Below are 24,258 nucleotides of genomic sequence, written 5' to 3' on the forward strand. Positions count from 1 at the left end.
CTTTGGCGGAGTGCGGATGGAAGATGGTACGTGGAGAAAGCGAATGAACCATGAACTGCATCAGTTGCTGGGAGGACCAACCCTCGTCCAAACGGCCAAGGTCGGGCGGTTACGGTGAGCCGGGCATGTTTTTAGAATGTCGAAGAACAACCCGGTTAAAATGATTCTTGATAATGATCCGGTATACGAAGAAGAGGCGCGCAGCGGGCAAGATGGATCGATCAAATTCAGGACGACCTGCGGGCCCTTCGCAGCTACCGATGCTGGCGGCGAACAGCCATGAACCGAGTTGAATGGAGACGCCTCCTGTATACAGCAGAGACCCGCGTGGTCTACGACTGATAGAGTAAGAGTAAGTATTAGGTTGTTTTTGTCGTGAATACGACTTAGGCTGTAAACCGTTCCGCGGTTAATTTTTACTTTTGGTTAAAATCTGACACTCAAGCGGTTAATTTGATGTTGTCAAAAATAACCTTGCTCGGGAGAAGTTTCGTTTGTATCTTCTAGGTACAAAGTTCAAATTAATAACGGATTGTAAACCATTGGACTTTTTTATTTTTACATCGATCTAAACCTTGTCCACAAATTGAAAGGTGGGGTCTGCGACTCCAATCATATCGATTCCAGGTTGTAGATCACAAATTTAGCGGATGCATCATCGCGATTGTCTGTGGTACAACCGGTTTCGTTTGAAATGATGGATGAAGGTTACATAAACAGTTTAGCTGCTGCGATCCCGCATGCGGTCACACTAGAAGAATTGGGAAATGAATCAGTTAGAGATACAGATATAAACGATCTCATCACCGCATTAGATGGAGGTCCATGGCCAGATACGATTAAGTCATTCAAACCTTTCGAGTCAGAACTGTACCGGTCAGGTAATATAGTTCTGAGAAGAAATCGGCTGGTAGTACCAACAGTTTTGCGTAACATTGCGTAACATTCTTGCATTGGCTCATGAATCACATTCAGGTATCGGGACAATCAGTGACAATCGTTGGTATTGTGTGATTCGACACATTTCCCGCACCGACTTTTCGTGTGGAAATTCCTCGCTCCATCCAAGTGTGACATCCCGATGTACCGGTTCATACTTTTGCCATTCGATGATTATATGGAATAACGATTTTATAGTTTTCAGTTGACTCAACACTTTTCCAGATGATTCAAGTACAGTTGATCTCGATACTTTCGATTGGCCGTGTTGGGTCGTTTCATTTTAAGCACCATCACATGCTTTAGTCCAGCCTCCGACAATGCCTGCTTTAGTTCGGCTTCCATCATGTCGGGTAGTCCTCGAAGTACAACCTTCATAGGTTTGCTGAAGGAAATATCGTGTGTGAAGTATTCCGCTTTTGCCTGCTTCAAGTAACATTCCTAACCCTCTGTTTTATACCATCTTGCTGTTAACCGTACTGCGAACAGGCAGGGCATAAAGCGCAAAAGAAAATTGAATAATAACAAAGAGGTTGTCCCTACTGCGCTGCCTGTAGCAGGTATAAAGCGAGGTTTCTTGTGGAAGCTATCGTCATTTAAGTGAAAACAGCTACTCTGAACGCACGTCAACGTTAGCACGATGGCAAAAAGCCCGGTAAGGCCCAGAAGAACATCGCCAAGGGAGATAAAAAGAAGAAGAAGACAATTCAAAGCACTTTTCAGAATTAGTTGAATTTTCTCTTTCGCACCAAAAGCAAAATGAAATAGACAAAGTTTGCACCGTCACTAACACATTATATTACGATTCACACAATGCGAAAAAGAAAATATTGATATAGAACATATTTCATACTAGTATGAGTGTCGTCTCGAAATATGCCGTGCGAAATAAGGTTGTCACATAAGCAGATTAATCTGTATTTTATTTCTCCTGAAAAATACAAACTTAAGTGTTGCGAAAGGAAAAAATTCCTTAACACCGCAATATACTTTGAACAATAAATACATAGTGCTGAACTCCTCAACTTAATCCAAATTTTCTAAAAAAAAGCGATTCCTCATTCATTCATTGACAATTTCGGTGACATATGTGCAATTGATGTTACGCTAAATGGCATAAAAATACTGTTCGTTGTTCTTTATATTTCACCAGATACAACCTACGAAGAGATACCTCAAAACAAGATAATATTAAATTCATTGATTTAATGAGCAACTATATGAAGTTGGATATAAAATCTGCTCCTTCACAAGCTACTACGCTTGGAGGCACATGTATTGATCTCGTATTTGCTAGGAACATCAATGTAGAAAGCCGTAGCTATATATCATACTTTTCATATCACAGGCCTATTGTTTAATTGATCAACCCAGCGAATTAATGTTTTCTTCATTGGAAGATTATAATCGGTTGTGAACGTTGTGTAGTTGTAACCAGTGTTGGTGATTGCCGAAAATTTGACAGAAGCTGCTATATTGCTCTCTATATTGTATACAACATTTTCAATCCGGTAGAAGATGCTATAAGAACTCGAGTCATTCAATGCATGAACCGCGAGAGAATTTTTCTACATTTCTTCGCTCCACTTTATACTCTGAGTATTTCACGGCCCTTGAAAAAAAAATACAGTCTGATAATGATCGTTGCTGTATAGAATTTCCCAAGAGAGGATAGCAAGTTGACAATTATCGCAGAAAATCAACTTGATGTTTCTCGTACTAGGTTGCAATATTTCAAAACCCCGTGTGTGGAGCATTCACATACATCTTCATAGACACTACTTATACAAAGGTTATATGCACATAGTTAGAATAAGTGGCAATAGTAAAATGATTCTATCGCAATTATCCACTGCCCATACAGAATCGGATCTCGAAACGAGAATAAGCGACCCTTTGTTGCTTCAGAGAGGATCCCCACAGCAGCGTGCTAACCTTTGATTCTCAGAAATGTCATCGAAAAAAATTCGCTCTCGCACTGGTGTCTATTCTATGTTAAATGAGCCATGCCGGGTGTTTGTTGTTGCGATGATATTAGTCTCTCTTTGATGGCACTGATACAATCGTGTAAAGAGTGAAGAGTGAGCATTTTTTGATACGATAAAAGCCATCCTTGGTTGTAACCAACCATATCAGTATCGCACCCAAGGACAACAGGTAAGCCTGGAAATAGATGACGAAAGTCAGCGGCATTCATCGGAATTCGAAATCAACTTATCATTCTCCAACACGAACGCCTTCATAAAAGGTTCTTTTTTTTATTTTATTATAAAGAACTAAACAGGTTATTTCATAATATTTGTGTTTCAGAATGTTTAATGTAACTAATCTGTACCATAGGTGCATCGTTTCAAATTCTTGTAGTAAAAATCAAATTGATCAACTAATTGAGATTCGGAAGTGTTAAGGAACATGTCAGTTGTTTTTGTATTCACAACATCAAGTTATGTCACTGACATTACCCACCCGCCTTTTTCAATAAAAAGTACATACAGGGTCCGCCATGAAATTTTCTTTTAAACAACACAAACGGCTCATCCGATTTCAAAATATTAAAGTACAATCCTTTCGGTGATTTGTGGAATATAATTTCATTCAAATAGCTGCCTCGGCTGGCCTTGCAGTACGTCATACGGTCGGTCCAGTTTTGTAGTACATTTTCGATTGTATGCAGCTTTATTTCAGCTATGGCTGCACGAATGTTGTCTTTCAAGGCTTGAATTGTCTCTGGCTTGTCCACATAACACTTACCTTTGACAGCCCCCCAAAAATAATAGTCTAACGGCGTCAAATCACAGCTCCGAGGCGGCCAAATGACATCCGGATTTCGACGGATAATTCGATCTTCGAAAACTGTGCGCAAAAGATCGATCGTAGCGTTGGCTCTGTGGCACGGAGCGCCGTCTTGTTGGAACCAAATGGTGCGGGTTTTCCGTCCCCCAGATGCGACAATTTTGCTTATTAACAAACCCGCCGAGATGAAAATGTGCCTCATCAGAGAAGATGATTTATTGACAAAAATCGGCGTCTTCTTCAAGCTGATCGCAAGCCCAGTTGGCACTATTTTCATGCGTTCCTCAAGCGTATACAAAACCATTTTTGTTCAGCGGAAGGATAAAACTATGATTCTGTCAAATCAGAAGTGACATTAAGGTTACCAATGTCGAAATAACCGCTAGTTCAAAAAAAAAAGTTAGATGGCAATAAGTTATTGCCCTTCATATATACTAATTATGGAAAATGTTTTTGCCAATAACATTGCTTTCTCACTACCAAACATACCCATATTTCAATCTCATTTACCTCGTCTTAAGATTCGTTTTTGCCTTTCTCATATAGAAAGGCAATGCAATCACTGTGAACATCGACTTTTTAACCGAGGCTCGGAGGGCCGAATGTCATATACCATTCGACTCAGCTCGACGAACTGAGCAAATGTCTGTGTGTGTGTGTGTGTGTGTGTGTGTGTGTGTGTGTGTGTGTGTGTGTGTGTGTGTGTGTGTGTGTGTGTGTGAATGTGTATCTAACAAAAATATGCACTCACTTTTCTCGGAGATGACTGAACCGATTTTTACAAACAAAGATTCAAATGAAAGGTCTTATAGTCCCATAGTCTGCTATTGAATTTCATTCCGATCCGACTCCCGGTTCTGGAGATATAGGATGATATGTACCAAAAAGTGAAAAAATATGCACTCACTTTTTTCAGAGATGGCTGAACCGATTTTCACAAACTAAAATTCAAATGAAAGGTATTATGGTTTCATAGCTTGCTATTGAATTTCATTTGAATGTGACATCCGGTTCCGGAGTTATATGGTAATATGTGAAAATTTGAGAAAAAGTTTACACTCAATTATCTCTGGAACAACTCAACCGATTTTTGCAAACTAAGATTCAAATGAAAGGTCTTATAATATCCTAAAAATTTGTGGAACATTTTATCTGGACCCGACTTCCGATTCCGGAACTAAAGCGTGATAAGTGGAAAATTTTATTAGTATTTTTCCACGAACGATGGTTAAAAACAGGTACAAATCCCCTTAAAACTGTCTGATAAATTCTTCTAGTTTGCAGATCTTGTTAGTTTGTGGGCATAAAAACTTAATTCAGCACTACTGGTTCCCTCTTTTCCTGTTCCGAGAGCACCGAAAGTGGAGAAGAAAAACTCCTAAAACTAAATTCACTTCGATTTCTCTGCGATGCTTGAACCGATTTTCACAAATCTTGATTTGAATTAAAGTTCATACCGTCTTTAAAGCTACTGTGAAATTTCATCTGGATCCGACTTCCGGTTCCGCAGTTACAGGGCGATGAGTGTCAAAGTTTTCAAATCGCCATATAGAGTGACAATATGTACAACACCGAAAGAAGAAGAAAACACAAAACGAACAAGGCGTGCTTTGTTCTATTTCGTACACGTTGTGTAGTGATGTCAATAATAATAATTATTATTATTATAATTATAATAATAATCCTACTACATGTTTTATGCTGCTGATTCATGCTGTTTAGCTTGACTTACATATGCAGAAGTAACAGAAATGCAGGTTCATTTCGTTTGTTAGATTTCGTTTAATTGGTTTAATCAAAATAGAGCAAGAGATAGTAAGTATGAGTTTAACTACGTTCAAAACTGTTCCAATTTGTAGGTCATATTTGTTGGTAGCAAACGAATCAACTTCGGCTATTCCGTTCATCTGGATCCGGTTTCGGAAGAATTGGAAATAGTGATTGAAAACTGCAAAAAAAAGGATCTCACTCACTTTTATTGGAGATGGCCAAATCGATTTTCACAAAGTTATAGGTTCAAAAGAAAAGTTCTACAGTTTCATATGGAATTCCTTAATTTGTTAATTAATTTAAATTTACTACTTTCGGTTTCGGAACTACAGGTTAAACAGGATTTTTAGAGTTTGTGAGATTAGATCCGAACAAATTATTCTATTTCTATTCAATAAACAATTGTTTTGGCGAATTTCACGGTTATATTTATGATGTCATGAGTAATATGAGAAAGGCATCATTACACTACTAGGTGGATTGAAATAGGTTTTTGTATGTACATGCGGGATCGACGAATATCAAATGAAGTCGAATAAAAAAAAGAAAAAAGAAAGAAGAGAGAAATAAACAAGACACATACGGCGAGATAATGACGCAATTTCGCCTGGACAATTTTGACAGCAGCCGGAATGCAGCCAGCCTTCTGACGGTTGCCAGAATTCCTCACAAGCGGGTTATATCAGGGCTTTATCAAAACAGTGTCAATTCAAAGAGAGAGAAAACAATGAGATTTTTTCATTGACAAATAAAACGCTTTGAAAAATCGTTCGATATTTGGCTCAATGTATTGACATGACGAAGCAGCATTAATTGCAAAAACTTACCTAAGATAAGAGAAAAATCGTAAGATTTGCAATTAAACTTGAACTTGAAGTCGGGTTTGTTACATATATTTTATTTCTTGAATATATATATATATATATATATATATATATATATATATATATATATATATATATATATATATATATATATATATATATATATATATATATATATATATATATATAATATTATATCTACATAATTTGACTTATTTCAGGAAAAAATTTACATACATAACAGATCAATGACATGACAGTGTTGCATCGCAACAAGTGATTTAGTAAATTTTCTGGTCGGTATTTTAAGTAATCGAATAAATAAATAAAGTAAACAAAATGAACGCAGCATATGCCATCGTAATGGTCTTTGTCGGATGCTGCAGTAATGTTGTTTTCCTGGAATTGTTAGTTAAGTAAGTTATAACCATTTTTATGAAAAATCGTGAGCACGTTCCTCAATTTTCTATTTTTTCTTTCAGAATCGATCCCGGATCAGGGAATTTGATAACTTTTCTTCAATTCCTGTTCATATCCTTGGAAGGATTTCTGTTTACATCCAAATGTGGAACAGTGAAGCCGCGGATTGGCCTAAAAGATTATACGATTTTGGTGATAATGTTTTTTGTTACCAGTGTTTGCAATAATTATGCGTTCGATTTTAATATACCCATGCCATTGCACATGATCTTTCGGGCGGGATCATTAATTGCAAACATGATTATGGGCATTATTATATTGCGGAAAAGATATGTTTTTTCCAAATATTTATCTGTTGGAATGATAACTGCTGGCATTGTAATCTGTACAATAGTTTCCGGTAAGAACGTCAAGAGTACTCAGGTTAATGAAATTGTAGAGGAAGATGCGATGAGTGTGTTCTTCTGGTGGACCGTCGGTATCACGCTGTTAACGCTCGCTCTGTTTGTATCCGCTCGAATGGGCCTTTATCAGGAAGTGCTTTATAAACGTTACGGGAAGCATCCAAAGGAGGCACTTTTTTACACGCATCTTTTACCACTGCCTTTTTTCCTTATTTTGACCAGTAACATTTGGGAGCATATAAAATTAGCCAATGCAAGTCCGTTATATGATATTCCAGTGTTAAATATCGGTGTGCCAATCATTTGGCTATATTTGTTAGGCAACGTTTTAACTCAGTATGTCTGCATCAGTTCGGTGTATGTCCTGACGACAGAATGTTCCTCACTTACCGTTACCCTGGTCGTCACACTTAGAAAGTTCGTTTCGTTGTTGTTTTCTATTGTGTACTTTAGTAATCCTTTCACCATCTATCACTGGATTGGAACAATACTGGTATTCACCGGGACGATAATCTTTACGGAGGTTATCGACAAATTTAGACAAGCGCTGGCTCCTCAACAAACCACCGTCGAAAAAAAAGTTAACTAATAATAAAAAAATGTAGCTGTTTTGTATATTCAAAATAATTTTCAAAAGATTTAATAAAGTTAAAGTTTAGGCAAAGATAAACTCAAGATGGAATAGTCTACGATTTCTCAAGTACCATTCAAATAGGACCCCTCGATTGTGTGGGTACAAGTGCACCGTACTGGGTGATTCCGTTTCCGATTAATAGTTATAAAATGCACATCGATGATTTCGGTTCACCGTCAGTTGTACTTCAATTATTATTTGAAACAAAACAACAAGCGTCGAATCGCTACATGCGTCGTAACTATGACAGTGTTTGTTTATATAGAAATAACCTTAAGTTGCAATACGATAGAAATTGCAGTTTTCCGCTGCATATCGAGTGGATGTTGCAACAGGAAAACAAAAATCAATTAGAATTATTGCTAAGAATCTATTCAATTTGCAATATTCTTATCTTAAGAAGCATTAAAGCGAATGGATGTTGCAACATATTTTGTGCGGTATGTTTACTTCCTTCCAAACTTGTATTGTTCTACGGCGAAGAAAAACTTATGTAAACTGCCTTAAGAAATAAACGTATTTATGGAAAAAAAAAAAACTTGTATTGTTGCTATGGAATGTTACCGTCATTTTCAAATGTTTATCGACGCTTTTTAACGAAGGGTCAACAAAATTACACCATTACTAAGTTCACTGGTTCACGATTACTGGTTCGATATTTTTCGATGAATCGTATGGGACATTGTAATCTTGAGTTTATCTTTGGTTTAGGGTGATGCGACATTTCAGGGGTAGTATGCTAGAAAATAATTAGTAAACTATTTTTAACATATTCAACGCTAGGTTAGTTAGTTTTGTTCATTAAAAGAATGCGTCACAACTATTCACAAAAATAAAAAAAAACTGCAATAGGAGTATTAAATTGAAACTTTTTATGTTTTTTAATGATTATCAAACTTACCGTATAGTCTCAAAAGTAATAAATGTGCTACCGTATACTTGTGTGCGGTAGGAGCCACACTTTAAAATATTTCTGAAATGTGCTACAATAAATCTTACACTAATTTGAAATTCTTCATAGACTTTTATTGCTGAATAATTTAATCAGATAAACTTTATATGTCTGCTAACTTTTTGTCATGTTGATAAGAAAAACCACACAATATGGGACATACTTTTAATGGCATATTAATGTCGTTTTCGTTTAATCTCAAACCCAACCCAGTTTCCATTCTAGCTGCAGGTAAACCGTTTGTTTGAAGCCGACTTAGAACCTAGTTTTGATGTAATTCAACTAAAAATTAAGTCAGTTTCGAACCTGATTCTTAAGGTCAAACCGCACATGGCCGACGCCGTTATCGCCGATCTTTTTTTTGCTCTTCGGTTATGACTGAGCTGCCGGTGTGCGCATGTATAGGTACGCCCGACCCGACATAAAATTCATATCTTGGCAACGATATTCCTTACCGAGTTTTTCGCATCGTAGCGACGGCCCGTACAGAAAGAGCGTAAACGAGAGAGCAAAAGCGAAAAGAGCTTCGAGGGGCTCTTACGGGGTACCTATGCATGAGCACGCCGGTAGCTCAGCCATAACCGAAGCAGAAATAAGTTGATGCCGGAGAGCTCGGGTCGGCCAAATGCGGAGAGCCCTTTTTATCGGGTTCGCTCACATCGGGTGTTTGTTTGATGAAACTGATTACTGCATCACAGCAACCGTTTGTTTAGGTGATTCTGTGGTTAACTGTACAGTGATTAACAGGTTTGCACATTGGCGATCCTTCTAGGAGCCTGTAAATTAAATTTTTTAGAGTTAACCATTATTGAATTGAAGCTAAACTACTGACATGACAAATTGAAGGAAGGAGCAAATGAAACGAGACAAGGTAAGAATATAAATCTATTTTACTCTGAAACGTGGCCAAAAGTTGATCATTATTACAGGACGGTCGCGATTTGAACGATCTTAAAACGGATCGGGACCACTGACGTAATCCCAGTCCTTGTTCGGTGCAGACTGTGACGACTCTGACCTATATTGATGAAATTTGAGACATTTTGCATTTTCGCTTGATGCAAACCTCAACTACTGTTTAAAGTGTGTACTGGATGGGTTAGCTTTGACTTTAAACCAAAACGACATTGCTCGTTAATATACCTTGTCAAAAAAAAGAACATAAAATCGAATATTTAAAGATAAAATCGGTATGTAATGTCACTCATCACTGTACATTCGAATCACTTCCAAAATCGTCGTTCACTATATCAGACGTTGCTACAAAATGCTGCGTCGACGACTGCTCCAAATGTATCGATCTCTGTTCATAATTATGATCTCCGCTAGAAGAGTCTTCATTTATCTTTACCGAGTTCCTATGTAAACAACCCATATTGGCTTCGAACAAAATGTCATTTATTGCTTTTTCTGCAAAAAGTCGTTGCTGGGGATCAAGGTCGATCAATTTCTCACCCCAGACTCTAGCTACAGTAGGTAAGTCCCAACTACTATCATGTAAATCTTTTTGCCATTGACTGGTTTTCAATGGGTTTACTGATTTGATAATTCTTTTTCGAAACTGCTTCCTTTTTCGCACGGGCGTAATATGTTCGGTAGTAGCTATCTCATCTGGAGCTTCTTTCAAAATCTGAGTATTCTGAAAAATATATCAATCTAATAAACAAATAATAGACAGAAAGCTAATTGTACAAACCTCAGCTGAAATTTTGGTATTTTCTACTGGTTGGTCTAGATCGCCGAGAAACCTCAACGCATGAAACACCCACGAAGTAGGTTGATATACATCATTTTCGTTTAGCGCCGTTAGCTTCGACTGTTCTACCTTTTTCCACAACTTCCAGTAGTTAGAGCGCAATGTGTTGATTTTTCTTTTTACATCTTCTTGTTTGGCTCTTGGTTTCCAGTCACGGTAAATAATTGCTAATTTTTCGAGACCATTGATCCTGGCTTTTCTGTTTGTATACATTGGGTCCGATGGGTTCCAAAGTTCTGGCAGTGATTCATAAGCAGCGATAAAGTTTCGCATTACAAAGTATTGTCTAGATTTCTCGTCACAGTCCTCGTTGATTTCATCAAAGTCGGTAGCAATAGAAATTGCTATACACTTTGCTTCAGCCTCTTCAGTTGAATTCATTTCTTCGCCAATTCACTGCTTTTTTTATGTTTCCAGAGGTGCCAGGTAAAAATTCAAAATATCTTCATACAGCAAAAGCTTTTGCTTTCTAACACTGAGTAAATGTTACTAAGAATTTGACAAATACCGTCGTTGCTCGAAAGTGAGTGAATCTAATCCAGTAAGTCGAATCCACGTGCGAATGTGTTGGTGTGGCTATTCTCAGCAGTTGAAAAGTTAATGGTAGTGTGAGTATGTCGAAATAACCCAGTGAATTTTATCGAGCCGCATCGTGCCAATTATTGAAGACATATATCAAAACCCACATTATCAGATCCGAATGGATTCCGAATCGGCGAGAAATTTTCATTCGGAATTTCATGTGGAAATCATAATGAATTCCGAATCAATTCCAACTCCAGTGCAACAACCGATTCCGAATGAACCGGTTCGCCTACAACCGGTTGATTCGGAAATCATTCGGAATTGAGTGAGAAGATGCGGACTGAATTGTCAATTCGTCTTCTTCTTCTTCTTCTTTCCTGATTTTGCACGTTTTCATGCTGATTTTCAGTTTATTTTTAAACGAAAACATTATATAACTGAATATACAAATTTAAAACTTCATGTTTTTCGGATATACAGAACTAGTAAATAACCAGTTCTTCTTAGAATCCCAATATAAACTATTGAAATTCGCTGGAAATTAACAAAACGGCCTACCTTAGTCAGCATCATCCATTCCTCTAGCTGGAGTGTAGTGAAATGGCTTAAGTCGCTTAAATTTCACACTAACACATTCATAAAATGAGCGAATATTCCATGACATTTATAATGTCACTGTCAATCATGTTGATCGAGTTGCCAACTCAGGCGAAAATTCTAGCACTGAACCGATCGAGCACTGAAAAATCATGCAGTCGAGTAAGAATTCATTACGCATTCCCACATTATCGAAATGACGGAATGAGCAATGAATTCTTACTCGACTGCATGATTTTTCAGTGCTCGATCGGTTCAGTGCTAGAATTTTCGTCTGACACCACTGTATTAAACGTCATTAACTACAGGTGAAAAACGTGAAAAAAGTAAAAAAAAGTTTGTGTTCGTTCAGCTTCGAAGGTAAATTTTGATTTTTATTATTATTATGATTATAAAACTCTATATTAGTTATAAAAATGTCGAGAAGCACCCGATATAGAAGAGTGCAACGTGAAATCGATAGAGCCGTACGTTTACAGGAAAGTGGGGTTCCACTAATAAGACAACGTAATGACGAAAGATCTGTGCTAATGGACGACATTGTTGTCTACGATGAAAATTTCGGTGATTCTATGGATTTTCGGAACGAAACAGTGGAATTGTACGAGACTGGATCGTTAGAAGATGATAATAATGTTATGGATCAATTATTGGATCGGGATGAAGAGAATGAATACGTAATGGACAGTGATTCGGATGATGAATCTGCTACTGTAGAAGTGTATGATGTAGCCAACAAACTCATATCGTGGTCTTCACATTACAATATATCAACAATAGCAGTAAATGATCTATTGAAATGGTTTCGCCAAGGTCTTTTCCCTTCTTTACCTAACTCGATCAACGTGTTAAGAAATAAATCTCACATTTTCGAGGCACCAATTCGCCGAATGGGAAGTGGACATTTTTTTATATTTTGGGGTTATGTATAAATAAATATCATTGAAATACAACCTCTATTTGCTCTATTTGTATTATATATATATATATAAACAAAACAAAAAGAAAATACTTAGTAATGACACTTTTAATGATCGTGTAAGGGCCGCTAAAGACATCATATTAACAAGATATCCAGCTCTCACATTTCCCAAACAAATCATTGGCAACATCCTTTTTTGCGAGCATGTCGCCCCCAGACAAGCCCACATCGAATCTTATACATAGAAGTACACGGAAAATTGAAGCTGCTTAGAAGTAGGTAAAAAATGTATCTAGATTTGAGTTCATATAGTTGAACTCCGAAAAGAAGTAAATAAACTATAAAATAAGAGTAAATTCTACCACTTTTTTGGTTACACGAGTATTACTTTTAAATAGGTAATAAATTATGTGTCATTTTTACCCAGAAGAGGATGAAAATGAAATTTCCTCATTCATCGTTCTGTTTTCAACAAGTATACAGTGAACTCGTGAATTTATGTTTAATTTACGACGGTGAAATAATTGTGTAATGATATTTGGTGTGAATATTACTTATAACAAAGTTATAGTTATAGCATGGAGCAGATACGAGATGTTATAGACGGGGAAAGTTTTCAGAAATTGTTGGGTGAGTACTTCGTAGTTCGGAAGTATTGTTGAAAATTGCAATAGCTTGAAGTATTTGACTTTGTTTTATTACCTTCCGGAAATCATTGCATTATTTCACCCAAAGTAAGCGTATATATTTTTTATGAAACTTATTTTTGAAGGTTTAACGTGTCAGACTGATCTTGCGAATAGTAACAAAAAAACGAGTTGTTAAACTCAAATTTAGAGTACGAGTTACTCAATATTATTGATGATAACTACTCAATATTTGACGTTTCCATGTATCATTTGAAAATGAGTAACAAGTACTCAAACTCTGAGTAACTTTTTCTAAGCGTGAAGGAGAATGTCGATGAATGTTGTGTTTACTGAATATTAGTTTGAATAATTTAATATTTTGAACGATTTCAATATTTGAAGAAATAAGTGAATCATTAATATTAATTTATTTATAGATGCAAAGATCACAAATGTTTCTTTGGTGCAGTTGAGAAAAGAAGACCTAATTGATATCGGAATCGAGCTTGGACCTCGTAAGCTTATTATGGAGATTATCGAAATGTTGTCACAGTGCCCAGTGTATTATACAGAAAAAAACAACACAAAATTGTGTTTTTCCAAATGCTTCGTACACACCGGTCTACGATCAGTATCAGATTTCTGTTATTTCTCCCACAGACAACCAAACAAATAATGCTAGAGTACCAAACATCGAAGTTCAGGTAATTATGGAAAATTTGAATGCAAGATCATCTTATATAAGAAATATATAAATTCGTTTCAGAAAATAAAAGAAGTTTTGGGAAATCATAAGTCTTTCAAAATCATACTGTATAACGAATTAAATGTCAACAAGGTACCAAATCTTAACAAGATACGATTAATGACCCGTATTTTATGCGATTATAAGTTTCACGATGACATCTTCATTCATCACAAGTAAGATACTCATAAGTTGACACAGAAATTTTTTTTCGTGAATATTACAATACTGGCAATATAATTCAAAATGATACCATTTATTTCACGTTACTTGCCGTTTCAGGTACCCATCATTGATCGAAAAATTACAACTGGCTAAAAATATTATTATTGCTTTTCCACAACTGAAAAATTTAAGATATGTTACGGAGAGCCCTGAAATATGTATTTTAGTATAAAATCGATGGAATGTATATTAACTATTATCCTTTATTTGTTAGATTTAAAACAATGCATAAAACTCAATGATCAGCTTTTTTTTTCTCTATTATTCATTACAGTCTTTATTTTTCTGGAAAAATGGTGGCAAGGGATCCGGAAATCCACACACTGGTCTAATAGAGAACAGAGCAAATAATATGAGGAAAGATGTACCGAAAGACGAACGAAAATATCGAAAGCATATTAAAGAACCTGATGTTCCTGTAGATGAGGATATAATCGAGACAGCGCAAATTTGTGCAGCTCTCACAGCAAATGCCGAAAATATTAAACGTATTAGCGATATGATGAAACATTCGTTTGTGTATCATCAACGGTTGCTGAACTCTAAATCGACTGCTGCAAATATTATAGAAGTGTTTCCACATATCCTTAACTTCAATGGGACAATGATATGTAATAATGATATTTTAACTTTTCCTCTTGTGTTCCTTAGAATGTTTTATTCAGTCATATACCTTGTCCTCACAACAAACGATGGGTAATACTACTTCAAAAAAAATGTTACTATATCGTTTGTGTAGTACCTTTTTAATAAGATTACAAAATAAAGTTCAATGTAGCTTTTGAAAATAATATTTACAAGTGGCCTCTATAATCGAAACCAAAATAAATCTTGCAGCTTCAACAAGCGTTCGAGCGTTGCACCAAGCAGCTTAATCCCAATGCTGACATCTCCGGCACTTTTCGAAAATGTCTGTTACTAGAAGAAGGAATCTTCAATGAAGTGGAAGATCGTAAGTACTGGCATAACTGATATACATCAAATAAATAAGGACTCAAATTTATCTGTAGGAGACATTAGAGGAGCTTTGAAGGCTTTGACTTATTTGACCGCAAGAGGAGTGAAACGTGATTTATTCGGACTAGATATGAGTCCTGCCGCTACTGTTGCTTTGCCTCTAATCAAATGAATACCGGTAAGACGAATAACGAATATTCATAAATACAATTGTAATAAACTGATATGAATATTAATAATAATAATAATAAGCTGCAATTCTAATAAAAGTAATTAATAATAATGCAAATAAAAAATTATATGTAAAGAAAAAAAACATAAAATAAAGCGATTATTTCATATTGTATTTATTATCGAATTTCTGTAATGAGAATTTAGTATAAATGTTGTTATAGCTCACCATCAATTTTTATTTTTTTAAATTTCATAATTGCAGGAAGCAGAATGGCTACCAAATGTACAACTTCCGTCACCACATTTGTCAATAATTTGTTTATCAGAACAGTGGAAAAAAGGGAAATATGTTGTTGAAGTATCTCCAAAGAAATTCATCAAGGTGGATAGATCGTCAACTGCTCTAGATGTGCTTTTAAAAAGCTTCGTAGTTCTTGGACTTCGTGTCCCAGCAAGTTTGGCTAAATTATATGACTTCGCATGCATTGTAACGTACAAAACTTTACTACATAGCTCGCGCAATAAGGTAAATAGATTGTGCACAATGCTGAGTGAAATGGATAACGAAAACGATAACTCAGAATAAGAAGTACTTCCGATATCACACTTCAAATTTCAATAATATTATTCTTAAACGAAATGAATGCAATGTTTCGAAACAATAAATGATTTTTTCAACAGCGAAAACTCCAATTTGTTCTACCCGAAAAAATGCCTTAGAAAAACAATACGAGTTGTAACAGAACCAATAAACAAAATAAACCAATATGCTTAAAACTATTAATATGCTTATTACCCACATCAAAGTTAAAACTATTCAATGGTGGATAATGTCTATATTATCGCAAACTAGGTATAACAAGATTACCTGAAAGTAGGTAATACATAATTATTAAAAATTAGAGTTTGTGCAGTTTTTTTCGATTCTAAGTTGTTTGTATGTAGAAATAAATAGATAGAGTTAACCGTGTAGGGGAGAAAAATGTCAAATTCGTGCGCGCCAAAATAGCAGGGTTGCGCACCCATACAATTGACATGATATGTTGAATGTGATGCCGTGCGATGGCGTTGCTGAACTGAAGATTGACTTCGCTCCAAGCTGACAGGGTCTGCCATATATGCAATAAAAACACTGCAATGCCAAGAGAACAGTTGAGAAAGACATAAAATCGTTCATGGAACTCTCTATGACGTAATGGAACTGTCTTCTACTTGGTTCATTAGTCCATAGCTTACGAAATTCTCTAAGACAAGACCTGACAACTGGCTTCTTATTCTTCCTTCCGAATCATCCTTCTCGTCATTTTCGCCCTGTGGAATAAATACCAACGTATCAGCTACAGTGTAGCCATATTTACAGATTTTTTTTTAATAACTGTGCTAGGAAAAAAATATTACCTTTAAATTTTTAGACTTTAGGATTTTGATTTGAAATAAACATAAAACATGTTTTGGTGAATGCATTTCTTTATTATATATTAATGCTTAAAAACAATTAATTGAGCTTTGATGACAAAACACGAAATATCTCATGTTGAACGAAAAATCGAACCCATTGTTGACGTATTACCGGATTTTTTGGAAACCGAAAAAAGTCAGGTTTGAATAGAAATGCTTAATGCGACCACAGTGTGGAACACAACAGTTCATTCTTCTCGTAAAACTAAACACACTTTCGAATTTACACTAGTTTAACAGATCTTTTTTGGTTACACTTTAATTCACTAAAAAGAAAAACGGCTTGATGCCTATTTTAATTACACAGTCCTGCCACTATAAACATTTATTACCAATGAGATTGAAAAAAAGTGAAACATTCTCCGAAAATTTTCATTTTTATTGGTGAGCTAAAATTATACATTTTAATAAATTTGTTTTCTGATTTTCTTTATACTTGGCATCATTGCTCGCGTACCCTGCAAAAGTTTTTTCTTTTCACAATGTGCAGGTGGCAACATCAAAATCAGCCAATCAGAAACTGGTCCATTTTGGAACAAAAGCAGCCCCCCCAGATGTCAGGTCTTGTCTTAGGAAATTCTATATGTATTTTTCGCAGTGTATGATTATGAGTCAAAAATGTTTCACCTCAGTGTAAAATTGAACCCACAACCAGAGTTGCCAGGTTATTTTTTCAAAAATCTGTCAAAACTCAAAAATTTATCTGGATTTGTCTGGGTCTACTATATACAAGGAAATTTTTGCCGGGCTTCATTTTCAGTGAGCAAAAAAAAGATCTCCCCACCTATCGTATAGAGGCCAAAACCGTAAAGATCTAGTAAGATCTCTAAATCTAGGAAAAAATTAAAAGTCTGGGAAAATTTGGAAAATCTGGCAAAAGATCTGGTTAGTTTGAGTGTCTGGCGAAACGAGGAAAATCTGGCATTTTCCAGAAAAATCTGGCAACCTGGCAACGCTGCCCACAACAAACTTTGACTTCGGCTCGCACACATTCTAATTTCGTATATGAATAGATCTGCTCACTCTGCATCGGTTAAGTAACAGAGACGTCAAATTGCTCAATATAGTAGTTCCACTTTAAGTGAAAGTGAGTGAAATTGAAATCACTTTAGAGCAGAGATGCCAGATATTTTCAGAGAAAATCTGTATTACCCAGAATGAAAAATCTGTATTTATCTGTATCAACTATAAAATCGAAATATTTATAATGAAAATTTGTTGAGGTAATGTTATTCCAAAAATTTATGGTTTTATAATGAGAAATTGAATGAGTGCTCAATATTCATATCATTCTAAAACGACGACATTAAATGCTTTCAAATTTTCATCATCAATCGGAATCAACAAAACATAATTTCAATTTCATAGACTTTCAAAATGTGGGGTTTATGAGTTGATGGAGGATCTCAGCGCTCAACTTACACTATCAACACTATTTAAAGGTTTTTAGATCAATTTGTGATCTCATCTAGTCACTACTACCAAAGAGAGCTCAGACGAACAAAATTATTTTATTCTTTCCTCTTTTTTAAAAAAAATCTGTATAAATCTGTATTGAGTTTAAAAACCTGTGCAAAATCGGTATTCTGTATTAAATCTGTATGTGCTTGTAAAAATCTGTATAATACAGATAAATCTGTATAAATGGCATCTCTGCTTTAGAGTAACTATGTCTGCCTATGTCTGCCAGCCATTTTTGTTGGAGCTCTGCCAGAATTCCGACAAAAGTCTGGCAACAATGCAAGAACCGTTTCCGGCAGAGAATTTCGCTTAGCGGTTATTATCAGTTCTATTTCTGTCGGATTCTTGCTATACAAGATTGGCAGAACCGTTTGGAATCGGTTCTACATTTTTAGCGTCTTGATTTTATTTTTTCAATAAAAAGTACATATGAAAGACAATCAGTTATTGCCCTTCATATATACTTATTATATGAAATGTTATTGCCAATAACATTGCTTTCTCACTACCAAACATATTTACCATATTTACGAATATCAAATAAAGTCGAAGAAAAAAGAAGAAAGAGAAAAATAAACAAGACACGTTCGACGAGGTAATGACGTAATTTCGCCTGGACAATGTTGACAGCTGCCGGAATGCAGCCAGCCTTCTGACGGTTGCCAGAATTCCTCACAAGCGGGCGAGGGCTGCAACCAGCGCCTACGTTTTTTTTATCTTCAAATATCTGTATTTGGTGGAAAAAACGATCAACCGTTTGTACCCCTATGGAATCAAACACAAAAACTGAAAATCGGTATCTGTACCTGTGGTTATCTGTATGAACATTGAAATATCGGTTTTTTGAGTGAGCATATCTGTATTCCTGTATCGAGTCGAAAAATCGTTATAATTGACAGCGCTGGTTGCAACAGACTATAAATCCAAAAATACGCCTGCGAGGTTTCATTTCTCTATAAGGTATCTATACACAAAACTAGCTAAGCGAGCAAAAAAAAAACAACAACGCGGTCATTTCAAGTCAATTTTGACAAAAGTCTCGAAAAACTCGATTTTCAAAAGTCTGCAACAAAAAATGTCTGCAGCACTTTATAAGAATTTTGCAGATTCGTAGACAAAGCTGCAGACCTGGCATTCCTGTTTTTTCCTATGGAAGCTGGTTCCTGAAACTAACGTATTTTGTTTTGGTGGCGTTGTTGTCAACAATATGTTAAGCTACGTTCATTACCTTTTTGATGTGCATAGGACACAGTTAAAGAAATTCAATTTTTCTCGCTTCGCCAGACACTCCTAACTAAATATTTTGCCAAATTTTACAAATTTTACAAAATTCATCAGATTTTACAAATTTTACCAGATTTAACAGTTTTTTTCCAGGTTTTGTCAGTTCTCACAAGATCTTTACGATTTTGACCTCTATACGATAGGTAGAAGGACCTTTTTTGCTCACTGAAAATGAAGCCTGGTCAAAATTTCCTTGTAAATAGTAGATCTAGACAAATCCAGATAAATTTTTGAGTCACAGACAGATTTTTGAAAAAATAACATGGCAACTCTATTAGACACAGACAAATCCACATATATTTTTTAGTCAGAGGCCGAATTTTGAAAATAACATGGCAACTCTGCATTTAATCAAAGATAAACTCAAGATTACAATGTCCCATACGATTCATCGAAAAATATCGAACCAGTAATCGTGAACCAGTGAACTTAGTAATGGTGTAATTTTGTTGACCCTTCGTTAAAAAGCGTCGATAAACATTTGAAAATGACGGTAACATTCCATAGCAACAATACAAGTTTGGAAGGAAGTAAACATACCGCACAAAATATGTTGCAACATCCATTCGCTTTAATGCTTCTTAAGATAAGAATATTGCAAATTGAATAGATTCTTAGCAATAATTCTAATTGATTTTTGTTTTCCTGTTGCAACATCCACTCGATATGCAGCGGAAAACTGCAATTTCTATCGTATTGCAACTTAAGGTTATTTCTATATAAACAAACACTGTCATAGTTACGACGCATGTAGCGATTCGACGCTTGTTGTTTTGTTTCAAATAATAATTGAAGTACAACTGACGGTGAACCGAAATCATCGAGGTGCATTTTATAACTATTAATCGGAAACGGAATCACCCAGTACGGTGCACTTTTTTTTTTTTTTCATAAATACGTTTATTTCTTAAGGCAGTTTACATAAGTTTTTCTTCGCCGTAGCATCACTTTTACATAATATTCTTATCCTAATTTAATTCTAACATAGTCACAACGTTTTGCATTTATTAAAACATATTCTCTTATTACTTAAATATCATCTTAGGTAACTCGTCATTAATTATGAAATCTACTCGGAAATATTATTTGAACCAAACGATTAACTTCTATAAATTATAAAATAAGCTGTTATTTTCAGACATTTTGTTAATAATTTCATAAACTGTTTCGAGTTTGTTTGTATCATTACATTATTTTTATTCTAATTCAGCTATTGGTTGAACTCATGGACGCAGCTGGGATCAGAACTAAGTCTTGAAAGGGGCCTTTATTAAATTGAAACTCCAGTTTTCTTTATGAAATGATAAATAAGTTTCATGTATGAAAGGTCACGACAAGCAAGAATGTCTCGAACTGGGATATTGGATAGTCTACCTTGGGTACGCAAAGAATTTATTAGTTGAGACCTGACATCACGATACTCCACGCATGTCCAAACGACATGATCAATATCTCGATAACCTTCGCCACAAGCACAATGATTAGTCTCGGAGAGCCCAATTCGAAGGAGATGTGCATCTAACGTGTAGTGATTGGACATGAGTCTGGACATCACACGAATGAAATCTCTACTCACATCCAGTCCCCTGAACCATGCCTTTGTCGATATTTTCGGAATAATTGAGTGCATCCACCGACCCAGATCATCTTTATCCCAAGAAGCTTGCCAGCTGGCAAGTGTTCTTTGGCGAGACGAGCTATAGAATTCGTTGAAAGCAATTGGTCTCTCATAAATTTCACCCTCAATAGCACCACGTTTGGCTAAAATATCGGCTCTTTCATTGCCAGGAATGGAGCAATGAGCCGGGACCCAGACTATAGTGATTAGATAATTATTGTTCAATATGTCGTTCAGGCACTGTTTTATTTTGCCCAGGAAAAACGGTTCAGTCTTGCCAGTCATGTTTGAGCGAATGGCTTCAATTGCACTCAGACTATCTGTGAAGAGGAAATAATGGTTTGGAATTAATGTGACGATTACACTCAAACTATAATGAACTGCTGCTAGCTCTGCTATATAAACAGATGCAGGTTCTTGAAGCCTAAATGAGGCCGAAACATTATTGTTGAACATACCAAACCCTGTCGCTTCTTCAATTCGCGATCCGTCCGTGTAAAACATTTTCTCAGAGTCAATATGCCTGAACTTACTTGAAAATATTTTTGGGATTTCCGTCGAACGTAGATGATCCGGGATTCCACGCACTTCGCGCTGCATGGATGTATCGAAAAATAAAGTTGAGTCAGGGACATTTAGGAGGCTGACACGGATAGGAATATATCTTGAAGGGTTGATTTCCTGTGACATATGGTTAAAATATACTGTCATGAATTTTGTTTGAGATCGAAGCTCGACTAGTCGTTCGAAATTATTAATTACCATGGGATTCAGCACCTCACATCTTATTAGCAGGCGTGATGAAAGCTCCCAAAATCGATCTTTTAATGGAAGAACTGCCGCCAGAACTTCAAGACTCATTGTATGTGTCGAATGCATGCACCCTAAAGCAATTCGCAAACAACGATACTGAATTCGCTCCAGTTTGATAATATGAGAGTTTGCAGCGGAACGAAAGCAAACGCATCCATATTCCATCACTGAAAGTATCGTTGTCTGATACAATTTTATTAGATCTTCCGGATGAGCACCCCACCAAGATCCTGTTATTGTTCGAAGAAAATTTACTCTTTGTTGGCATTTTGTTATCAGAAACCTAATGTGTCCTCCCCACGTGCATTTGGAATCGAACCACACCCCGAGGTATTCAAAAGTTAAAACCTGTTGGATCATTCTTCCCATCATATGGAGCTGAAGCTGCGCGGGATCATGCTTTCTTGAAAAGACGACTAACTCTGTTTTCTCCGCAGAGAATTCGATACCAAGATGAACAGCCCAATCGGACAAGTTATCTAAGGTATCTTGCAATGGTTTATGCAGATCAATAGCTTTGGGTCCAGTAACTGAAACCACGCCATCATCTGCCAATTGTCTTAGTGTACATGGGGTTACTAGACAGCTGTCAATGTCATTTACGTAAAAATTATAGAGGAGCGGACTGAGGCATGAGCCTTGCGGGAGACCCATGTAACTATTTCTGAGTGTTGCCAAATCGCCATGTGAAAAATGCATGTGTTTCTCTGACAAAAGGTTGTGCAAATAATTATTTATAACCGCTGGGAGTCCATTTTGGTGAAGCTTGTCTGAAAGAACATCAATGGAAACTGAATCAAATGCTCCTTTAATGTCTAAAAATACAGATGCCATTTGTTGCTTTTGAGCGAAGGCAATTTGGATGTCAGACGAAAGTAATGCAAGGCAATCATTCGTCCCTTTATTTCTACGGAAGCCAAACTGAGTATCTGACAACAAACCGTTCGTCTCGACCCAAGTGTCGAGACGTCGTAGAATAATTTTTTCGAACAATTTTCTGATGCAGGACAACATCGCGATGGGTCTATATGAGTTGTGATTGGAAGCTGGTTTCCCCGGCTTTTGAATGGCGATAACTTTCACTTGCCTCCAGTCAGGTGGAACAATATTTTGCTCAAGAAGCTTGTTGAACAATTCCAACAAACGTCTTTTTGCGAGGTCGGGCAGATTCTTCACCAAGTTGAATTTAATTCTGTCCAACCCAGGAGCGTTATTGTTACAAGACATGAGTGCTATGGAAAATTCCATCATTGAAAAGGGGCTATCAATGGAACCATTATTTGAAAAAGATTCCCTAATAATGCTATGCGTAGGAACAGAATCTGGACAAACTTTCCTCGCAAAATCAAATATCCATCGGTTCGAGTATTCCTCACTCTCATTTCCTACGTTACGATTCCTCATTCGTCTGGCCGTATTCCAAAGAGTGCTCATTGAGGTTTCTCTTGACAAACCTTCGACAAAATGTCTCCAATAGCTACATTTCTTGGCCCGAAGTATGCTCTTGTACTTGGTTTCTAAAGTCAAGAATTTTTCAAAATTCTGAGGAGTTCCTCCTCCCCGTTTTAGAAACGTCTTGCAAGCATTTTGTTTTGCGAGTTTAGCCTCTGAGCACTCTTTGTCCCACCAGGGGTTGGGAGGCCTTCTGTTAGTCGTTGGCCCAGGAAAGCGTTTAGTTTGGGATTGTTCTGCTGCCTCCAGAATCGAACAAATGAGGAAGTCATATTCTTCAAGTGGAGGGAGCTCTTCCATTGAATTCAAAATACTAGAGATACTACTTTGGTATTTAATCCAGTCGATATTTTTTGTCAAATCATATGGAATACTAGCGGAAGTAGCAATGCAATTGCTACTGCTAATTGAGATGATGATTGGTAAATGATCGCTACCGTGTAAATCAGGCAGTATTTTCCAGGTGCAATCTAGTCGAATTGATGTTGAGCAAAGAGATAGATCTAATGCACTTGGGCGTGCCGGAGGTCTTGGGATCCGTGTCATGCTACCCATATTTAATACCGTCATGCTAAAATTGTCACAAATGTTTTGTATTAAAGATGATCTGCTATCATTGTAAACGGAACCCCACATAATACCGTGCGAATTTAAATCCCCCAGAATCAATCGTGGTGCAGGAAGGGCTTCAACCATTTCATTAAGCTGTTGCTGTCCAACTTGTGCTTTTGGAGGAATATAAACCGAAGCTATGCAAATATCTTTGCCTTTAATGTTTATTTGGCAAGCAACAACTTCTATACTAGAAGTTGAAGGGATGTTTAATCTATTAAAGGAATAGCATTTCTTAATTCCCAAAAGCACTCCACCATACGGAGAGTCTCTATCGAGACGTATAATGTTAAA

General features: G+C 36.3%; 2 protein-coding genes and 1 long non-coding RNA gene across 3 annotated transcripts; 2 read left to right on the forward strand and 1 right to left on the reverse strand.

The window, feature by feature from the left end:
• Positions 1 to 6,230: 6,230 nt before the first annotated feature.
• On the forward strand, positions 6,231 to 8,795 carry LOC131435946 (UDP-xylose and UDP-N-acetylglucosamine transporter). The gene is made up of 3 exons (XM_058604254.1): positions 6,231 to 6,383; positions 6,548 to 6,742; positions 6,809 to 8,795. The coding sequence occupies exons 2-3, from the start codon at positions 6,666 to 6,668 to the stop codon at positions 7,737 to 7,739; spliced, it is 1,008 nt and encodes a 335-aa protein (XP_058460237.1). The 5' UTR covers positions 6,231 to 6,383; positions 6,548 to 6,665; the 3' UTR covers positions 7,740 to 8,795.
• Positions 8,789 to 11,039, reverse strand: LOC131435947 (uncharacterized). Its single transcript, XM_058604255.1, has 2 exons — positions 10,433 to 11,039; positions 8,789 to 10,375 (listed from the first exon to the last, which is right to left on the reverse strand). Exons 1-2 carry the CDS (start codon positions 10,871 to 10,873, stop codon positions 9,944 to 9,946), a joined length of 873 nt encoding a protein of 290 aa, XP_058460238.1. The 5' UTR covers positions 10,874 to 11,039; the 3' UTR covers positions 8,789 to 9,943.
• Positions 11,040 to 14,972: 3,933 nt separating this feature from the next.
• On the forward strand, positions 14,973 to 15,652 carry LOC131437804 (uncharacterized). Its single transcript, XR_009230833.1, has 3 exons — positions 14,973 to 15,087; positions 15,146 to 15,270; positions 15,529 to 15,652. It is a non-coding gene; the product is annotated as an uncharacterized LOC131437804 (long non-coding RNA).
• Positions 15,653 to 24,258: the final 8,606 nt, after the last annotated feature.

This window comes from Malaya genurostris, chromosome 3, assembly GCF_030247185.1.
Source record: "Malaya genurostris strain Urasoe2022 chromosome 3, Malgen_1.1, whole genome shotgun sequence".
NCBI classification, from domain to species: Eukaryota; Metazoa; Arthropoda; class Insecta; order Diptera; family Culicidae; genus Malaya; species Malaya genurostris.

What these genes read in the sequence shown, in the direction of transcription:
- LOC131435946 (XM_058604254.1), top strand. Translation starts at nt 6,666, where the DNA reads ATGAACGCAGCATATGCCATCGTAATGGTCTTTGTCGGATGCTGCAGT. An exon ending in TTCCTGGAATTGTTAGTTAA is followed by an intron (nt 6,743 to 6,808) that starts GTAAGTTATAAC and finishes TTTTTCTTTCAG; the next exon opens with AATCGATCCCGGATCAGGGA.
- LOC131435947 (XM_058604255.1), bottom strand. Translation starts at nt 10,873, where the DNA reads ATGAATTCAACTGAAGAGGCTGAAGCAAAGTGTATAGCAATTTCTATT. An exon ending in ATACCAAAATTTCAGCTGAG is followed by an intron (nt 10,376 to 10,432) that starts GTTTGTACAATT and finishes TATATTTTTCAG; the next exon opens with AATACTCAGATTTTGAAAGA.